The sequence below is a fragment of the Oxyura jamaicensis genome, chromosome 1, assembly GCF_011077185.1.
Source record: "Oxyura jamaicensis isolate SHBP4307 breed ruddy duck chromosome 1, BPBGC_Ojam_1.0, whole genome shotgun sequence".
Lineage (NCBI taxonomy): Eukaryota > Metazoa > Chordata > Aves > Anseriformes > Anatidae > Oxyura > Oxyura jamaicensis.
The window spans coordinates 54,034,609-54,050,241 of NC_048893.1; the positions used below are offsets into that span (position 1 = coordinate 54,034,609).

The 15,633-nt window shown below is 53.9% G+C and overlaps 1 protein-coding gene across 2 annotated transcripts in view; it reads left to right on the forward strand.

Moving 5' to 3' along the window:
- The window catches only part of CACNG2 (calcium voltage-gated channel auxiliary subunit gamma 2), a 49,075-nt gene extending 43,411 nt beyond the window's left edge, over nt 1-5,664 (forward strand). For both annotated transcript variants that reach the window (XM_035339996.1, XM_035340006.1), the window contains 3 exons: nt 972-1,055; nt 4,406-4,546; nt 4,860-5,664. In XM_035339996.1, coding sequence (XP_035195887.1) covers nt 972-1,055; nt 4,406-4,546; nt 4,860-5,395 — 761 coding nt within the window. In that variant the 3' untranslated portion in view covers nt 5,396-5,664. The remainder of the gene's footprint in view (nt 1-971; nt 1,056-4,405; nt 4,547-4,859) is intronic.
- Nucleotides 5,665-15,633: the final 9,969 nt, after the last annotated feature.

Sequence of the window (15,633 nt, forward strand, 5' to 3'; positions counted from 1 at the left end):
GAATGGTGAAAATAAGAGACTGGTAGAAATCCCAGATGATGAAGGATCAGGCAGATCTCTCTGGCCGTCTGGTGGGAGGGCTTTGCTGGTCATGGAGTATGTGAAAGACGGTACCCACAGAAGCAGAGTGGCTTGGAGAAGGCCTTGTATAGAAATCAGGAAAGCCTGGTGAATCTTCAGGTGACCAGCCCAGCTTTTCGTCTAAGGCAGAAGATTTGACTCCCACAGTGCACAGGGTGCTTGGCTACAGAGCTGCACCCACACACTCGTGCCAAGCTTCTTGCAGGCTTAATCTGTGAGAGGACACAAGAGGAGGCCTGGTAAAGGTACACAAAACAAGCAGTCATATGGGGAAAGTAGATTAGGAGCTTTTGTTCTTCTCGTACAACACTGGAACAATGGAATATATCCCGCCAGTGAAATGAATAGGTATGGCAAATTCACAGCTGAGAAAAACAAACACTTCTCCGCACAAACACAATCAGCCCGCTGTATGCAGCACTGCTGGAATCCACCGAGGCCATGCCAGGTGAAATTCAAATAGAGAGTGGGCTTTTCTACAGCTACACAAATACCCGAAGTTGCACCAGCGGATGCTAACAGAAGGGATATTAACCCGCGTGCTTCACCGCTTAACCCAGTCTGCAACCCCTGTTCCACCCCCTGCAGAGGTGGGCAGCCAGCTCCTGTCTATCCGTGGCCAAGGTCTTCAGTGCTGCCTGCCACAAAGCAGGGGATACAGACAGCTCTGGGTGTACATGAGTTTGCATCTGTCCTGTGTGAATAAGAGGGAGATCTGTGTATGAGCATGCAAGGAGAGCATCTGGTGGTCCATACATGAGCGCGGGTGCTGCCTGGGAGAAAGGAAGGGCGGGTGTAAAGAGCAATGCAGAGGGCAGTTGTTCCTTCACAGAGGTTTTTGGTGTTCTCATTTGTTCTTTTTTTTTTTCTCTCTCTCTCTTGTTCCCTAGGGAATTTTAAAGGTCTGTGTAAGCAAATCGATCACTTCCCTGAGGATGCAGATTATGAAGCCGATACAGCAGAATATTTCCTCCGTAAGTGCGCAGGCCCTTTTCCTTGTAACTGCTCGTAGGTGCTAGCGTCGGGTGCCTTTTGCTCTCTGAAAGCAATGTAGTGTAACTCTGGGCCCTCGGAGGCTCGGAGGGGCCAAGGGAGCCATGGCTGCAAGGGGTGGGCAGGTCCCCTCCATGCCCCTGAGCCTCTGCATCTCCCCCGGCTGTCTCCCCTCTCACCTCCCTGGGACCTGCAGTTTCTAACTCGTGACAACCAGTGGCATATTTTTATTAATGACAACCAATTAGGAAAGAAATCTGGAGTCTTTTAACCCAAACCCATTGGAGAGCTGCAGAGCACAGCCTGACACATGACAACAACACTCTCTGAAGCCCTCTCCGATGCACAAGCCGCCTGGGGACACGGGGTGGGTTCAGGGGCTGTGCCCCCGCGCAGGTCATGGTTGCGACTGGTTCTGCAGCCACAGCTTGGGCACAGGACCACCAGCGCTCCCCTCCGCATCCCTGCTTTGAATGCCAAATGTGTGCCCCCACCTAACGCAGAGGAAGGTTACAGTCCCTTGCCTGATACTCCGGTTGCATCAGATTTAAGAAATTCCCTGGGCTGTATCCGAGGAGCACCCATTTCTCTCTTGTGCCACGTCTCCCCAGACACCACTTGCCTGCAGAGCAGGCCCATGGCAAGCTGCCATTTCCTCCCACCCTGGGAGCAGGAGCTTGCTCTTCCTTCAGCTCGGCTGAACCCTCCTCCCGTGTCCTCACCCCACCCCCCGTTCCTCTCTCTACAAGCACAGTGTCCTCTGACAACGTGAGAAGAGATCTTCTCCCTTCGGGAACCTGAGACAAGAGCTTTTGACCCCCCAAGGTGAAGCACCAGAGGCCTCCAAAGGCCTGCAGCCTCTCAGGACTGCTCCTTGTCTGCCAGGTGTGCTGGAAGCCAGCTGTGGAGGCCCAGCCCTGCGGCAGAGATGAGAGCGATAATTTAGGCTCTGGAAAGCTCATTTGTATGTGAAAAGAGAAGGCTCTTATGCTGCTTCCTCTTGGTTTCTCAAACACTCCTTCGCCCACTGTTATTGTAAATAACCCGGGGAGATTGCCTTTCCGCAGCCTTGGTCTCTTCATGGCTGCGTGGCCCCTGCGTGGCGGAGCAGGAGGCTCGGCTGTGATCCGTTTTGGCACAGCAGCTGTGCAGGCTGCCTCCAAGGACAAATCTGCTCTTGCACAGTCGTTTGGGAGCGAGGAGGCTGCAAGCATCCACTGTGCTTCAGAAGGGAGAGCTGGGGGAAAGGGGTGAGCATCCCAAGAGCTGTGGATCTATTCCCCCAGAGGGAAGAAGGTCTGAAGGCAAAAACTGTCAGGACCTGACCATGTCCCCAGGGCGGAACCCCCTTCATGTAAGAACTGGGTTCAAAGTGGGATTTGGCTGGTCCATTAAGGACTTCTTGGGTCACTCCTGAGGAAAGTGGGGCTTATCCTGCCTTAGCCCTGGCTGGAGAGGGTCGTCACCAAACAGCCTCTTCTCAGGACTACTTCTAAATTGGAGTCCTTGGGTGCTCTGCACCCGTGATGCCTGGAGGTACTGACATGAGCAGCTAGGAAGGTACACATTATTATTGAACTAGGTGATTCCTTTGGTTGGAGGACCAGCATAATTGTGGGACAGGGTCCATGGCCAGTCTAGAAGGGCTTAGACTTTATGCCTGCCAGCCATCTACAGAAGCTGTCTTATGTTTCTGGAAACTAAACACCAGTTAGAGAGGAAGCAGCAGCATCCCTGTGCTTCTTTGCTAGGAGGAAGCTGACTTAGAGAACAATCAGATGCTATGAGGGAGTATCCAAACACCATCATAATTCCTCTTGTCTTTAGCTCCAAGGATCCCAGAAGACAGGATGAGATCCTGCCCCTCTCTTGTTTGCATGGTCTTCTGGAGGGGCAGGAGGCAGGGACTGTCCTCACCCTTCACATGGTGCCTGCAGCTCCCCATGTCAGCCAGCAACTTGAGTTCTCCGAGCAGATGGGAATTTCAGAATTCAGACCCAATTAAACCCGATGAGGTCAAGGTGGGGTTGTGAGCATCCCTCTAGAAACCCTCCGAACAGAGGATGTCTGCTTGATATTTGCTCACCGCCATTTAGCTTCGCCTTGTCGAATCCTGCCTTGCCTTCCAGAAGCTATTAAGAAGGTTATTATCACTCGCCTGTTCCCTGAAACACAGCCAGGCAGAACTGGAAAGCAAGCAAGAGAGGTTTTCTCCCTGTCTTTTCCATTCCCTATGTGCAGGCAGGGGGCTAGGGCCCCCCACAAAAAGCCTACTTTGTCTTCCTTGTGGGACCCCGACACCAGCAGGGTCTTTGAAGCACAATCTCTCCTTGCTTCATAAAAAGTCACATCTTTGCTTCGGTAAGGTTCATTCTTGTAGGCAAGGAGGGCTTGGCTTTCATCCCTCTTCCAAATCTTTGTTCCACAATCAGAATTGCACCAGCGTGTCTGATACCTTTCTTTACCAAGCAAGGCTTCATTTCACACTTCACAGCTTATTTTCTCTTGGGAAGTGAGGAAGGAAAACCTTCCTCATAAAAAATAAGAATATCGGCAACACAAACCAATGCAGACTGCCCAAGTACGCGTGAGTCCCCCCGAAGCTCTGGGGTACATTGTGTGTGCCTGTGCGACCATCTGCGTGCATCTGTGCCATTGCCCTCTGCTGGCTGAGCTCTTCTGTATCGACCGATGGCGCGCGTGTGTGTGGGAGCTGGCACACACGCACCCATCCCTGTCCTCTGGAAGGAGCCCAGTTGTTTAATCACCAGGATAAAGCCCTGTGTGCTGGCACGCAGCGCTTGGGAGTTTTGCTCCTCAGCTCTCACTGCAGTCGCAGAGCAACGATCGGCACCAGGAGCTGCTTCCCAGCCCTGAAAAAGTCTCCTCCCCTGAGAGGATGGTGCGTTTCGGGGATGTTTTGAGACCGAGTGGTGCTGTAGGATGCAGTGGGGCTGATGCTCTTTGACAAACGGGCTTGAGCAGCATCGGTGCCGGGGCTCTCCTCCACCCACAGTCCCACCAAAAGCTGGGGAGAAGGCGGGAGGCAGGCGGTGAGGGGAGGCCCGCAGCTCTGCCAGCCTCCATCTCCCTGCTCCAGCCACAGCAACTTCGAGAGCTGCTTGTGACCGCTCTCTTCCTATGGCACACTTTCTCTCCTCTCCCTCCCTCTTTTTACTCCCTCCTGAATTACTCCCCTCATTCTCCCCGCACCTACAAAACGCACTCGCGCCCTCCAGTCCTCCTTCGCCCCATGCTGCCTCCGCACCCCCATTTCCTCTCTCTGACACGTGCACTGTTATCTCTGTCCCTCTCCCTCTCTCCTCCACAGGGGCTGTTAGAGCCTCTAGTATTTTTCCGATCCTGAGTGTGATTCTGCTTTTCATGGGTGGACTCTGCATTGCAGCCAGCGAGTTCTACAAAACCCGACACAACATCATCCTTAGTGCCGGCATCTTCTTCGTGTCTGCAGGTAACGGGACACGCGCGGGACGGGCTCTGGGGCACGGGTGGGCTGTGTTTCCCAGCCCCTATGAGCCTTTTTGGGGGTGAAGACAACCTCCAAGGAAGCCTCTTCATCCGTGAGACCATGGTGGGGAGAGGGTGTCCCCATGTCCAGTGGCTTTTAGGGACTGGCATGGGAGAGCGGTGCAGGGATGCGGGAGCAGGGTCATGCCTGAGCTGTGGTGAAGTCCACCAGTGGTGGGAAGGCTGGGGACCCCCATCACCTCTTCCCCAGGGTCATTCTTGCCACGTTGCCCTCCTGACGGCCGCCTCTCTCTCAGGTCTGAGTAATATAATTGGCATCATCGTATACATATCAGCCAACGCTGGAGACCCCTCGAAGAGCGACTCCAAGAAGAACAGCTACTCCTACGGCTGGTCCTTCTACTTCGGGGCCCTGTCCTTCATTATAGCTGAGATGGTGGGAGTGCTGGCCGTCCACATGTTCATAGACCGGCACAAACAGCTGCGCGCCAACGCTCGCGCCACGGACTACCTCCAGTCCTCCGCCATCACCCGCATCCCCAGCTACCGGTACCGCTACCAGAGACGCAGCCGCTCCAGCTCCCGCTCCACCGAGCCTTCACACTCCAGGGATGCCTCTCCCGTCGGGATCAAAGGGTTCAACACCCTCCCATCAACAGAGATCTCGATGTACACCCTGAGCAGGGACCCGCTGAAGGCCACCACCACCCCCACCGCTACCTACAACTCCGACAGGGATAACAGCTTCCTCCAGGTTCACAACTGTATCCAGAAGGAGAACAAGGACTCTATCCACACCAACACAGCCAACCGCCGGACCACCCCGGTATGAAGCCGTCGCCAGGAGCTGGAAGCGGGGCAGGAGGAGGCAGGAGGATGGGGGGTGGGACGGGGGGCGGGCGGGGGGCGAGGGCAGGGGGCGGCGGGGGTGGGAGGAGGAGGAGGCGCGAGCGCCCCTGGGGTGGGGCCCTTCCAATCGCAAAAAAATATATATATATAAAAGTTAAAAAAAAAAAAAAAAACACGCGGAAACAAAAAAAATAATAAAAAGAATGGCCGACGAGCAAACAGATAAGCAGACAAACAAGCACGCGAACAAAACAAAAAACAAACAAAGAAACAAGCGAGCAAACAAACAAAAAAAAAAAGGAAACGCGAGGAAAGGAACGACAGTGAAAAAAATCTTTAAAAAAAAAAAGAAAAAGAAAAAAGAAAAAAAAGAAAAACTTTAAAACTGAGAGAGATTTAAAAAAATAGAAATAAATTTAAAAGAAAATGCATGATTTCCCATGTACCATTATTTTAACATTTAATAAAAACAGATTTAAAAAAAAAATATAAAAGGGAACCAAGAAATAGCAAACGACAATAAACCAAGTGGGAGGAGGAGGAGGCAGCTCTTTGGATTTTGCGGGGGGGGGGGGAAGGGGTCATTAATTTTATGGTTTGTTTCCCACTTACTTTATCCCAACGCGGGCTCCTGGGGGAGCAGAGGGGGGCTGGACTGGCAGCGACTCCCCTGTCCTGGGGCTCGCAAAGGTTGCGGGGGACCCCGGGGTGCTGGGGGGGACGACCACAGCCCGCTCATCCCCCTCCTGGGGCCCTGGGGAGCCGCTTGTCCCTTGCGGGTCCCCGGGGATAAGGGTGGCCGCTGTCCCAGGGAGCGCAGGAGCTGCCACCAAGTCACCGCCCGCAGTGTCCCCGGGGGTCCTGGGGGCTCTCCCGGCCCTGGGGACCCTGGGGTCAGCAGTGACAGTGCAAAAAGCAGAGACACGCAATGACAAAAAAAAAAAAAAAAAAAAAAAAAAAAAAAAGACAAAAAAAGGTTTCTTAAAAAAAAAGTGGCAATTTTTTTAATAAAACAGCAACTATAAATAAATGTAAATATAATAAGTGGATTTACTTGCAAGAGAAACAGATAGTATTTTTGTTTTTCTTTTCATTTTTATTTTCTCCAGCTTTAAACTGTGAAAAAACAAGCGGGCAGCAGGGGTGGGCGTGGGGGGCCACGGGGTGGGGGGACGGGAGGGGGTGCGGGGCTCCCACCGCTCACTGTGCTGCTGCAGGGGGGCACCAGAGCCCATCCCCCAGGGCTGCTGTGGGGCGGGGGGCATGCACACACACCCCCCTGTGAATGCTCGGAGGCTCCCCGGGCCCAAAATGTGGTCAGCTCACCTCCAAGTCCCCCCGGACACCTGCCTCTCCCACATGGGGGGTCCCTTTCGCCGTGGCCATTTGGGCCCCCGCCATCCTGCCCGGATTCAGCTGAATTAAAAGGGAATTGGTACACCCGGACAGGGGCATGGGGGGAGGGAACCGTGGGGAGGGGACCCCTGGGGGCTGCTCCTCACCCCCCCCAAAGCAGCACGGTGCGCAGGATGGGTGCGCCGAGCCCTGGGGCAGCTCAGACCCACTTTTTCAACTTTTTGTTTTTTAGCTTTTTTCTTTCTTTCTTTCCTCTTTTTTTTTTTTTTTTTTTTCTTTTCCATTCCCGTCCCTGCTGCTCCAGTTTCAGGAGCCTGGCAGGCTCTCACTTCGGCTCCCAGAGGGGTTTCTGCTTAAAAACATCTTGACCCCCCCCCCCCATCACCCCCAAATACTTCAGCTTCAGCCCCCGAGGTGGGCTGGCAGGGCGAGGGGAGCAGGTGGGTGTACAGACCCCTGCTGAAACCCCCTCCTCTTAAAAATAAACAAAGGGGTACAAAATTCAAATGACCCTCCTGGTCTATGGGGATGAGTGAAGCTCGGTGTCCCAGACTGTGGCGTTGGGGGGTGGGGGGTGCTTGGGGTTAAACCCAAAGCCCCCGTGGAGCTGGGGAGCATTCACAGGGGGAGGCAGGGGCCGAGCGCAGGAGCCCCCCGTGCGAGGGATGGGAAGGGACGAGGGCTGGCGGGGAAGCCTTTTTCCGAGGATATTGCTCATGTCCAGCTCAAAGCAGTACAAGAAAACCGACCTCCATTTTCTTTCTTTTGTGGGTTTTTTTCAGACTGTTAAAAAGAAAAAAAAATTTTAAAAAGAGAAAATGACAAAAAAAAAAAATCCTGGTACATGAAATAAAGATTTTTTTTTATATATATAACTTGGTCCTCGTTTAAGTGGATTTCTTGGGGGTGGAGGGTGGGGAATTTAAAGAGGAAAACATCCCGATGCGCTGGAGGAGCACCTGGAAAACCAGCAACAGGGTCAACTACCGCGGATGCTTTCGCCCCGAGTGCGGACGCAGCAAGAGGAGCTGGCTTTGCCACCTTGCTTGGACAGCAGGTGCAGGTAAGCCCTGGCCATGCCTTCGTCCAGCCTTGAAAACAGGCCACGAGGCCGGGCTCATTGCAAGGCCTTCCCTGTCTCCTCCCCAGATCTCGAAGCGAGCCCCTGGTCCCCCCCAGGCATCGCACTGCTCCCTCCGCCCGCTGCCCCATTTCGGCTCCTCCCGGGGGACCCTTCCCACACAGAATGAGGGCACCGGTGGGGAGGGGGGAGGCGGCGAAGCGGGACGGGATACGGCCGCCATCCCAGTGGAGGCCCCCGTCTGCCCCCCCTGCAAGCAGGGCAGTGGGGAGACGTGGATCCAGCCCCACGGCCCGCACGGTGCCCCAGGAGCAAGGGGGCACAGCTCGCCCCCCTGCCTCACAAGGACAAAAGATGCTCTCCCTTCTTCCCCTCCACTTCGTCCCTCCTCTTCCTCGCTTTTACAGGTCGGGGTAACGGAGGAGGAAGGCAACAACTGGAAATCAGGCCTGCCGAAACCTGCCCAGTGCCCCAGACAGGGCCAGCCTCCGAATAATAGCAATTAACAGCGAGACTCAGCACTTTTCACGTTCAAAGCACTTCACAGACATTCACTAATTAATTGTCACAAGCCATGTCTTAAAAGGGGCTGTGTTGGATGAGAAGGGCCTGTGCGTGGGTGGGAGCCCTCATCTCCCCCTTCCCCTGGGGTATAAGGACATTTTGGGTGGGTGTGAGCCCTGTCATCCCCCCCTGGGTCATGGTGCTCCTCCTGCCACCCGTCCGCCTCCCCCAGTCCCTGGCTATGCCGGATGAGGCCCATGGGATGACGGAGACCTCACGCCCTGTGACAGAGAGGCCCCCTGAAGAAGGAAGGGGGACCAGCACGGGGCAGTGGGGCTGCCGGCTGCTGCTCTCCGGTGTAGATGACAGCCTTGGGTTTGCTTCTGCGGGAGATCAGCGCGTGGGGAAACCCAGCTCCTTGGCGATTAAATTAGCACAGGGCATTTAACAGCATCGTCGAAATGGTTTAAACACCTCGGAGCGCTAATTAGTAGTAATGGTTTGGTGAGGGAGGAAATTAAGACCCAGGTATGGAGCCTGGTGCTTTTCTCTGCAGATAATTTTCAGTGCCAAATGACTACAGGGAGAGGCCAAGCGCCAGGCGCGCACACCGCTCGTTGCACTTGCATGGGAGGACTTCGGTGGGGGAGGAAGGGAGCTGCTCCTTTCAAAAAAAACTCAGCGTTCAGAAACTACACCCTGAAGCCAAGCACAGAGAAGGAGCAGTGGTGGGGACCGGGTCTGTGTGGGGTGCTGCCATGACAAAGGCACCGTGTGAGTGAGGCTGGCCAAGGACAGGCTGGCCACGTGTCCTGAGGTCTGTCCTAGTGCAGGGCTGGCTCCAGAGGACCTGGCACCCTCCTGCTGCCTCCCAGCTACTGGGGAGAGGTTTGGGTAAAGAAGGGAGACAGAGGGAGGGTAAATTGTAAGCATGGCCAGGGATCTGCATAGAGTAAGGGGACAATAAGGTTGGAAGGGGGTCACGGCTGAGTGACCTGTCCCACCATCCTCCCCCTGCTGGCATACACAGCTGTGACTATGTTGTGAGAGCTAAAAGAGCCAAAGAGCCAAAATCCCTCAGAGAGAGAAAAAATTCCCCCCCAGCCCAGGATGGGGACCGGGACATGTCCCCAAAGCCCAGGACAGGTTCTACAAAGGCCTTCTCCCAGAGACTCCCAGCAGAGAAAGCACAGGCCACGTCCACAGCCAGGAGATCTCCAGCTGCTGCCAGAAGGCCCCACATGGAGAACACCACCAGAAGGCAAGCAAGCAGCATGCCCAGAGGTTATTCTACGTATAATTCTCCATATAACCCAGAGGTTACAAGCACCAGCAGTGCCTGGCCATGCTGTCCTGCTGCTGCTGCCATTACAGGCCTGAGGAGCTCAAGCTCCTGACAGCAGAGGGACCCCACCAGAGGAGCAAGGTCCACGCTGCTTCCCGTGGGCACAGCCACAGGGACAGGAGCCGCGTGACAAATCCCAGCCCTGACCCAGCCCCGGTGCCAACATGAGCTGTTCTGGCAGATCGCTGTCACTTGTGCCGGTTTTCCACCGCCAAGAGGAGCAACGTGCGAATGACGCCAAACCCTGCTGGCCTCCTTTCGCTTGCCCTTTATTGAAACCTCCGGGCCGGTGCGGAGGTAGGAGATGGGGTGCAGAGCCACCCGTGGCACCGCGCACCCCAGATGCGCAGCGGTGAGGGTGCCAGGGTCCGTGTGCCAAGGCGAGGAGGTCTCGGTGCCCTCTGCAGCCACCAGCTCTTGACATTGCGCAAAGTCGACACTGAAGAAGCCGTCAGCTTCTGCAAAGGGGTCAAAATGTACGGCTGCGGGCTGAGCCCCAGAAAGAGATCTGCAAGGGCAAAGTGCTGGGCTAGGGAACAGGTTTGCGTTGCTGCTGCTCCTCCTGCTGCTCCTCATCCCCTCCGGGATGGAGGAAACGAGGGACTTTGCTCTCTGGGGACCCGTCAATCAGAATCTGCCACCGCCGTTTAATTTGCCGAATGCACGGCTGCTGGCAGCTCGGGGCTGTGCCCATAGCTGAGCAGGCAGTGCCATCCCGTGGGATGAGCCCAGCACAGCAGCCGAGTCCCAAAACCGCGCTGTGCAGAGCCGGCGGCAGCGCGGGCCTGCAGGGATGTCCCAGCCCTGGGCAGCAGGACCTGGCCCGGTGTCCTGCTGCTGCACAGGGGTGGCTGGGGACAGCTGCCGTTTTTCTAGGTTCCCTGCTCCTGCTTTCTCTCCCTTCTGCTGGAATCGAGGAGCAGACATCCATATGGATGTGGGGATGCGGCTCACCCGGATGGGACAGGCTGCATCCAGCCAGAAGGAAGGTACAGTGTTAGGAGGGCAGAGCAGACACAAGGCTCTCAGTCCGTCCACATCACTTGCTGGCCCATGTGGGGACCAAAAGTTGCCAGTTCAGTCCCTTCCTAGCCTCCTTCTATCCCCAAACTGCAGCAGCAGAGGCTGCTTTGGTTCAGGAACAAAACCAGGGACCAGCCTTTGGTGTCAGCAGTGACCTTGGGAGGTGCCAACTTCAGAGGGACAGGCAGGGAGAAGGAGAGAAAGAAACACCTTGGGCTGCTGCAGCGGCAGCTCCCAGGAGCAGGGCTAAGGGTGTGCATCCCTGCCGGCTGCCCTGCAGCACCCGCAGCCCGGCGGGAGACGTACGCGGCACGGCTTTGCCCGAGGAGACAAAAGCACGCGGCTGACTCCTCCAAAGCCAGCAGAGAGCAGATGGCACTGAAATCTGCTCAAGAGGAGAGAAAGGAACAGCCCCAGGGCTCAGCTCCCCACATACCTCCAGACACACATTTGTCCCCATCCAAGCATCTCTGGCTGACCGAAGGCAGGAGAGGGATGGCAATGCAGGGCTGCTCAGCATCCCTTGCCCCCGCTCCCTTTTTGGGGTCTTTTCCTCCTGGAGGCTGGAGCCAGCTGCCCCAGGAGCCATGGGGCAGAGGGCAGGGGGCTGTCCTGTGGCTTCATCATTGTCCCATAACGTTGCTTTAGGGAGTGGAGGAGAAAAAAAGCCAGAGCAGACCCAGATCTGCCTCAGCTCCTGGCGAAGTCCTGCGTAGCCCTCCTGGCCCAGCTGGCATAAGCAGCAAGTTTTCCAGAGGAGGGACCAACTGGGCAGGAGCATTTGCAGAGCACGTTTAACCCAAGATGCCGACTTTTTTTCACAGAGGTTACTGCAACACTGCTGATGCTGAAGGAAGCAGCTGTGGGCACTTGCGGGGCCCTTGTGAAGAAAGCCCTTGTTGCCTGAAGCCCTCTAAGCACACCAAGAGCTGTCCAAGGAAGCAGCAACGTGACTCGGGCACCAAGTGCTGCAGGGCAGGGAGCAGGGCTCCCACAGCTGAAAGGCACCGTGGAGAGAAGGAAACGCATGCCCATGCCCTCCATCACCCGGGGCCGCATCCTGTCAGTCTAGTGTTTCCCTGATGCAGCAGTCTGGGAATGATCTATTTCTGCCTCTATTTACCCAACCCCATCACCCCGGTTTCAGGAGCAGCTCTTGTCTCTGGTGTGCTTCTCCTCCTGGTGAGGTGGGGGAACGCTGCCCTGCAGCACTGCTCCCCGGCCCCAACCCTGCACAGTACCCAGGCACCCAAGGAGGAGCCTTCCCAGGGTCTCCAGCAGCACCGCAGCGCGGTGAGGATCCGCAGCTCGCTCTGCGGAGAGCCAGGCTCCTACCCCAGCCCTCCCCGCCTCCCGCAGGCTCGGAGCCAGCAGGGACGCTGCCGGCACCAGCTGCTCTCATTGAGCTTTGTAGAATAAACTCGTGGAATTAGCCTGTTGGCTGCCAGGATCAAATCCAGCGCTGAATGCAGATCAGAGGAGACAATCTCCCCAACAGCTTTGCTCTGGAAGGGGCAGCGTTCAGCAGCTGAGGACAGAGCGTGATACACGTTGCCTCTTTGATGGTGCGTTTGGTCCAAGCCCCGGTGGTCAAAGTTACAGCTGTCCTGGGAGAGGTCTGACACTGGTGATAGAAACAGCCAAAGCCAGGCAAGAGACAGCTCTCGTTGAGATAATCTTGGGGTGCACCCTGAATTCCAGGAAGCTTTGCCTGACAACCTTTTCTTAGCCGCATGAAAGGAGCAGATAATGTAGGGCAAGACTGGATGCAAAGAAGAAATACAATTTACAGACAGGGAAGCTTCTCAGGTTTCTGTCCACTCTCGAAGGTCTGTCCCAGCAGACGTGGGGAGCGCTCAGCAGGGCTGGAGGAAGAAGAGGGAGGAAGCTTAGCACTGAAAGCACAATCCCCCCGCCAAGAACAAACTCAGCACATTCCCCGCTCGGACCTTCCTGTACAGAGATGATGGCTCCCAGCACACGCAGCAGATCTGCCAGGTGCCACCTGCTCCCAGCCCTACTTGGCTGCACAGGCAGCAAATTTAAGCCCAAATTCATGGCACAGGGAAGTTGCTCTATGGCTTTTTTTTTTTTTTTTCCAGGAAAAATGTAGCAGCAAAGCACCTGGCCTGAGAAAACAGCAGAGTGAGGAGGCAGATAAAAGTGCAATGAGAAGGATGGGATGGGAAGAGGAATGCCAGGGAGGAAGGAGGGATGTGAACAGAGGGAGAGGGATGGAAATGCAGCTTTTTTGGTGGGTGTGAGCCTCCTGAGCAGCTGAGCAGCCAGGCAGTGGGCAGCCCACGGCAGGAGCTGCTGCACACACAGGGATGGATGGCTGCAGTGAGAACCCAGGAGCCAGCAGTGAGCTTTGCTGCTTTAAATACAAAGACTTTAGAGAAGGAGTCTGACTTCAGAGATGTTGGGCTTCTCAGCTGTGGGAAGGTGTCAAGGCTGAAGGTTATTTTCTTTGGGCTTGTCAAGGAGCTCAGGGCCATGGAGACTAAATATGGTACAGGTATACCGTGCATTTGTTGTCTGGTTAGAAACAATTGGCTATTTTTGATGCTTTTGTTGTAAGAATTAAGAAAGGAACTACTGGAAAAGAGTGGTTTGATGTGAACATACATCTTCTAGTGCTAGGCTGCCTCTTGGAGCAGTCACAGGGAGAGCACTGGGTTATGGCTGTGAAGGTTTCGGACCGGAGCAGTGCTGGAACAAGCCCCTTCTTTTATGGATCTGCAAACATCAGTGCAGATTCCAGAAACAGAAGTGGGAAACAAGAGTGTAAAACCAGATGGGAGCAATTTATCCTAGCTGTTTCATAAGCATCTTCCAGGGAAAAGTGATTAGCCTTATTAACTGATTAATTAACTGATTAACTGAAATTACGGATCAAAGATTAAGTGATTGCAAGCAAGTGTATTTTGGGCAAAGTCAGCACTTTTCTGGGAAACTGCGCATCTCACGTGCCGTTAATGAAAGCCCTTCAGCAGATCATCTGCAGAAACGGTGCTGGGGCAGGAGATGTCGGGGGTAGGGTCTGGTGCTACATAAAAGTGAGGCAAGGCCACTCTGTCCCCTCTTCTAGTAATTCTCACCTAAATGGGGCATCAAATCTCACCCTCCTAAAAAGTAGATTTTTCTTTGAACTTAAGAGCTTTCCTCTTGATAAGAAACTGTTGGGTTATGCCGTGCCCAGAGGAGTATTTATTCCACACTGGCTGCTCCCTGTGCATGTTTTCTCCTCTTACACACTGCTCCATTCCCAGGAAAGGTAGCCTGATGTGCTAGGCCCAAAGTGCAAATAATCTCTCATCTTCAGAAGACAGCAGCAGAACTGTGCTTGCTTTTTAGCACCTCGCACAGGATTGGGAAGGAACAGGCAAGCAAGGAAAAGAAAGGATTTTTGTTTATCAGTCTACTTCATTCATTCCCTATCCAGATTTCTCTTAGGAGACATAAAAGGAGCAGAAGTCCCAAAGCAGGACATGAACGTAGCCTTATTCAGGCTAAGCATGGATTTATCTTATTTTAAAGCCCAGCCAGCCCTGCCCAGGTCAGGAGACGAGGGATGGGTGCTGCAGGAGCCCGGTGCCAGCTTACCTGGAGCCAGCACCGCGCCTGCCGTCACCCCAGGGCTGCTCCAGCACTGGCGACTTTTGTCTCCACAAAGGCTGTATAGGGTGAGACAGTTACAAATGGTATTTTATAAACCACGTTTATATAAGTGGATTTTTTTTTTTTTTTTTTTTTGCTAGCGGGGATAACTGCTTTAATAATCCTACGTCTGATTAATGGCACGGCCTCCTGGCAATGCAGAGACTGCTTCGGTTCTTTCTTGAGGAGGAATTAAAAGTGGTAAATTAAAGAAGAAATGCACCGCACTCTGCCTGAAAAATATTGATCTAGACTCTTCTTAGGTGAAAGATGACCAGTGAAATGCTCTAAAGAGTTGGGCTATATAGCCTGATAGCTAAAGAAATCTGTAAACTGGATCCTGCGCTTTTTAAGGGTAGAGAAAATTTCAGTCTCTCTGACGTGAACAGCTGAGATTCATGGATGGATTTTTCCTCTTATTCTCCTGGAAGGGAGAGAAACACTTTCCATATTTTAGAGATGGGGATCTGAGGCACATGCTGTATGAAATGCTTTGCCCGCAGCCTCCTCGAGAAGCCCCGTTCCAGCCCCATGTCTCCCCTCCAGCAGGTCAAGGAAAGCCATCAAGGGACAATACAAAACATGGAACACCGCGCTGCAAACACAAGGACAGCCGCCGTTCCAGTTCTTCACACATCTTTGCCCCCCAAAGTCAAGTATTTTGTAACAACCTCCAAAACACAGTCAGTTGTATGAATGTGAAATGGTAGTATTTGCTTTCCTACATGGTTTGGAATTTATCTTTATTTCAAGAGGCTGTAGGTCTGAGAAAATTAAGAGGCACTGCATTAAATTACGCTTCCTATCCTGACGCACGGCCTGATACACTCCTCGTCCTGTCTGTTCGCTATCGAAGTCACACATCTCTTAATTTCCTCCTCCTCGTTTATCTGTGAAAACAGGACTTGGGCCAGCGGGCTTCACGGCAAGTCTTCCACCTGTCTGTAGGACAACACAGCACAACCAGATGGGGGGATGTGAGATGGTTTTACTAAGAGGTGTGAGGGGACGTGAGACTGATTCATGGAAGAGCTCTACAACTCAAACGAGTTATAAAGTAGGTTTGTGGTTTATTTTGGCACCGGGCGCGTGCAGCATAGCTCCCAAAGGCATGCGCGCCCAGCGCAGCAACTTGCCTTGGTTATACACAGTAAAAAGTTAAATATGCATGAAGCTTCCCAATACGCCTATACATACGCATAACCTATCCCTGCTTTGTATTAAAATTAGCTCCAAGAAGTCATTTCCAGAA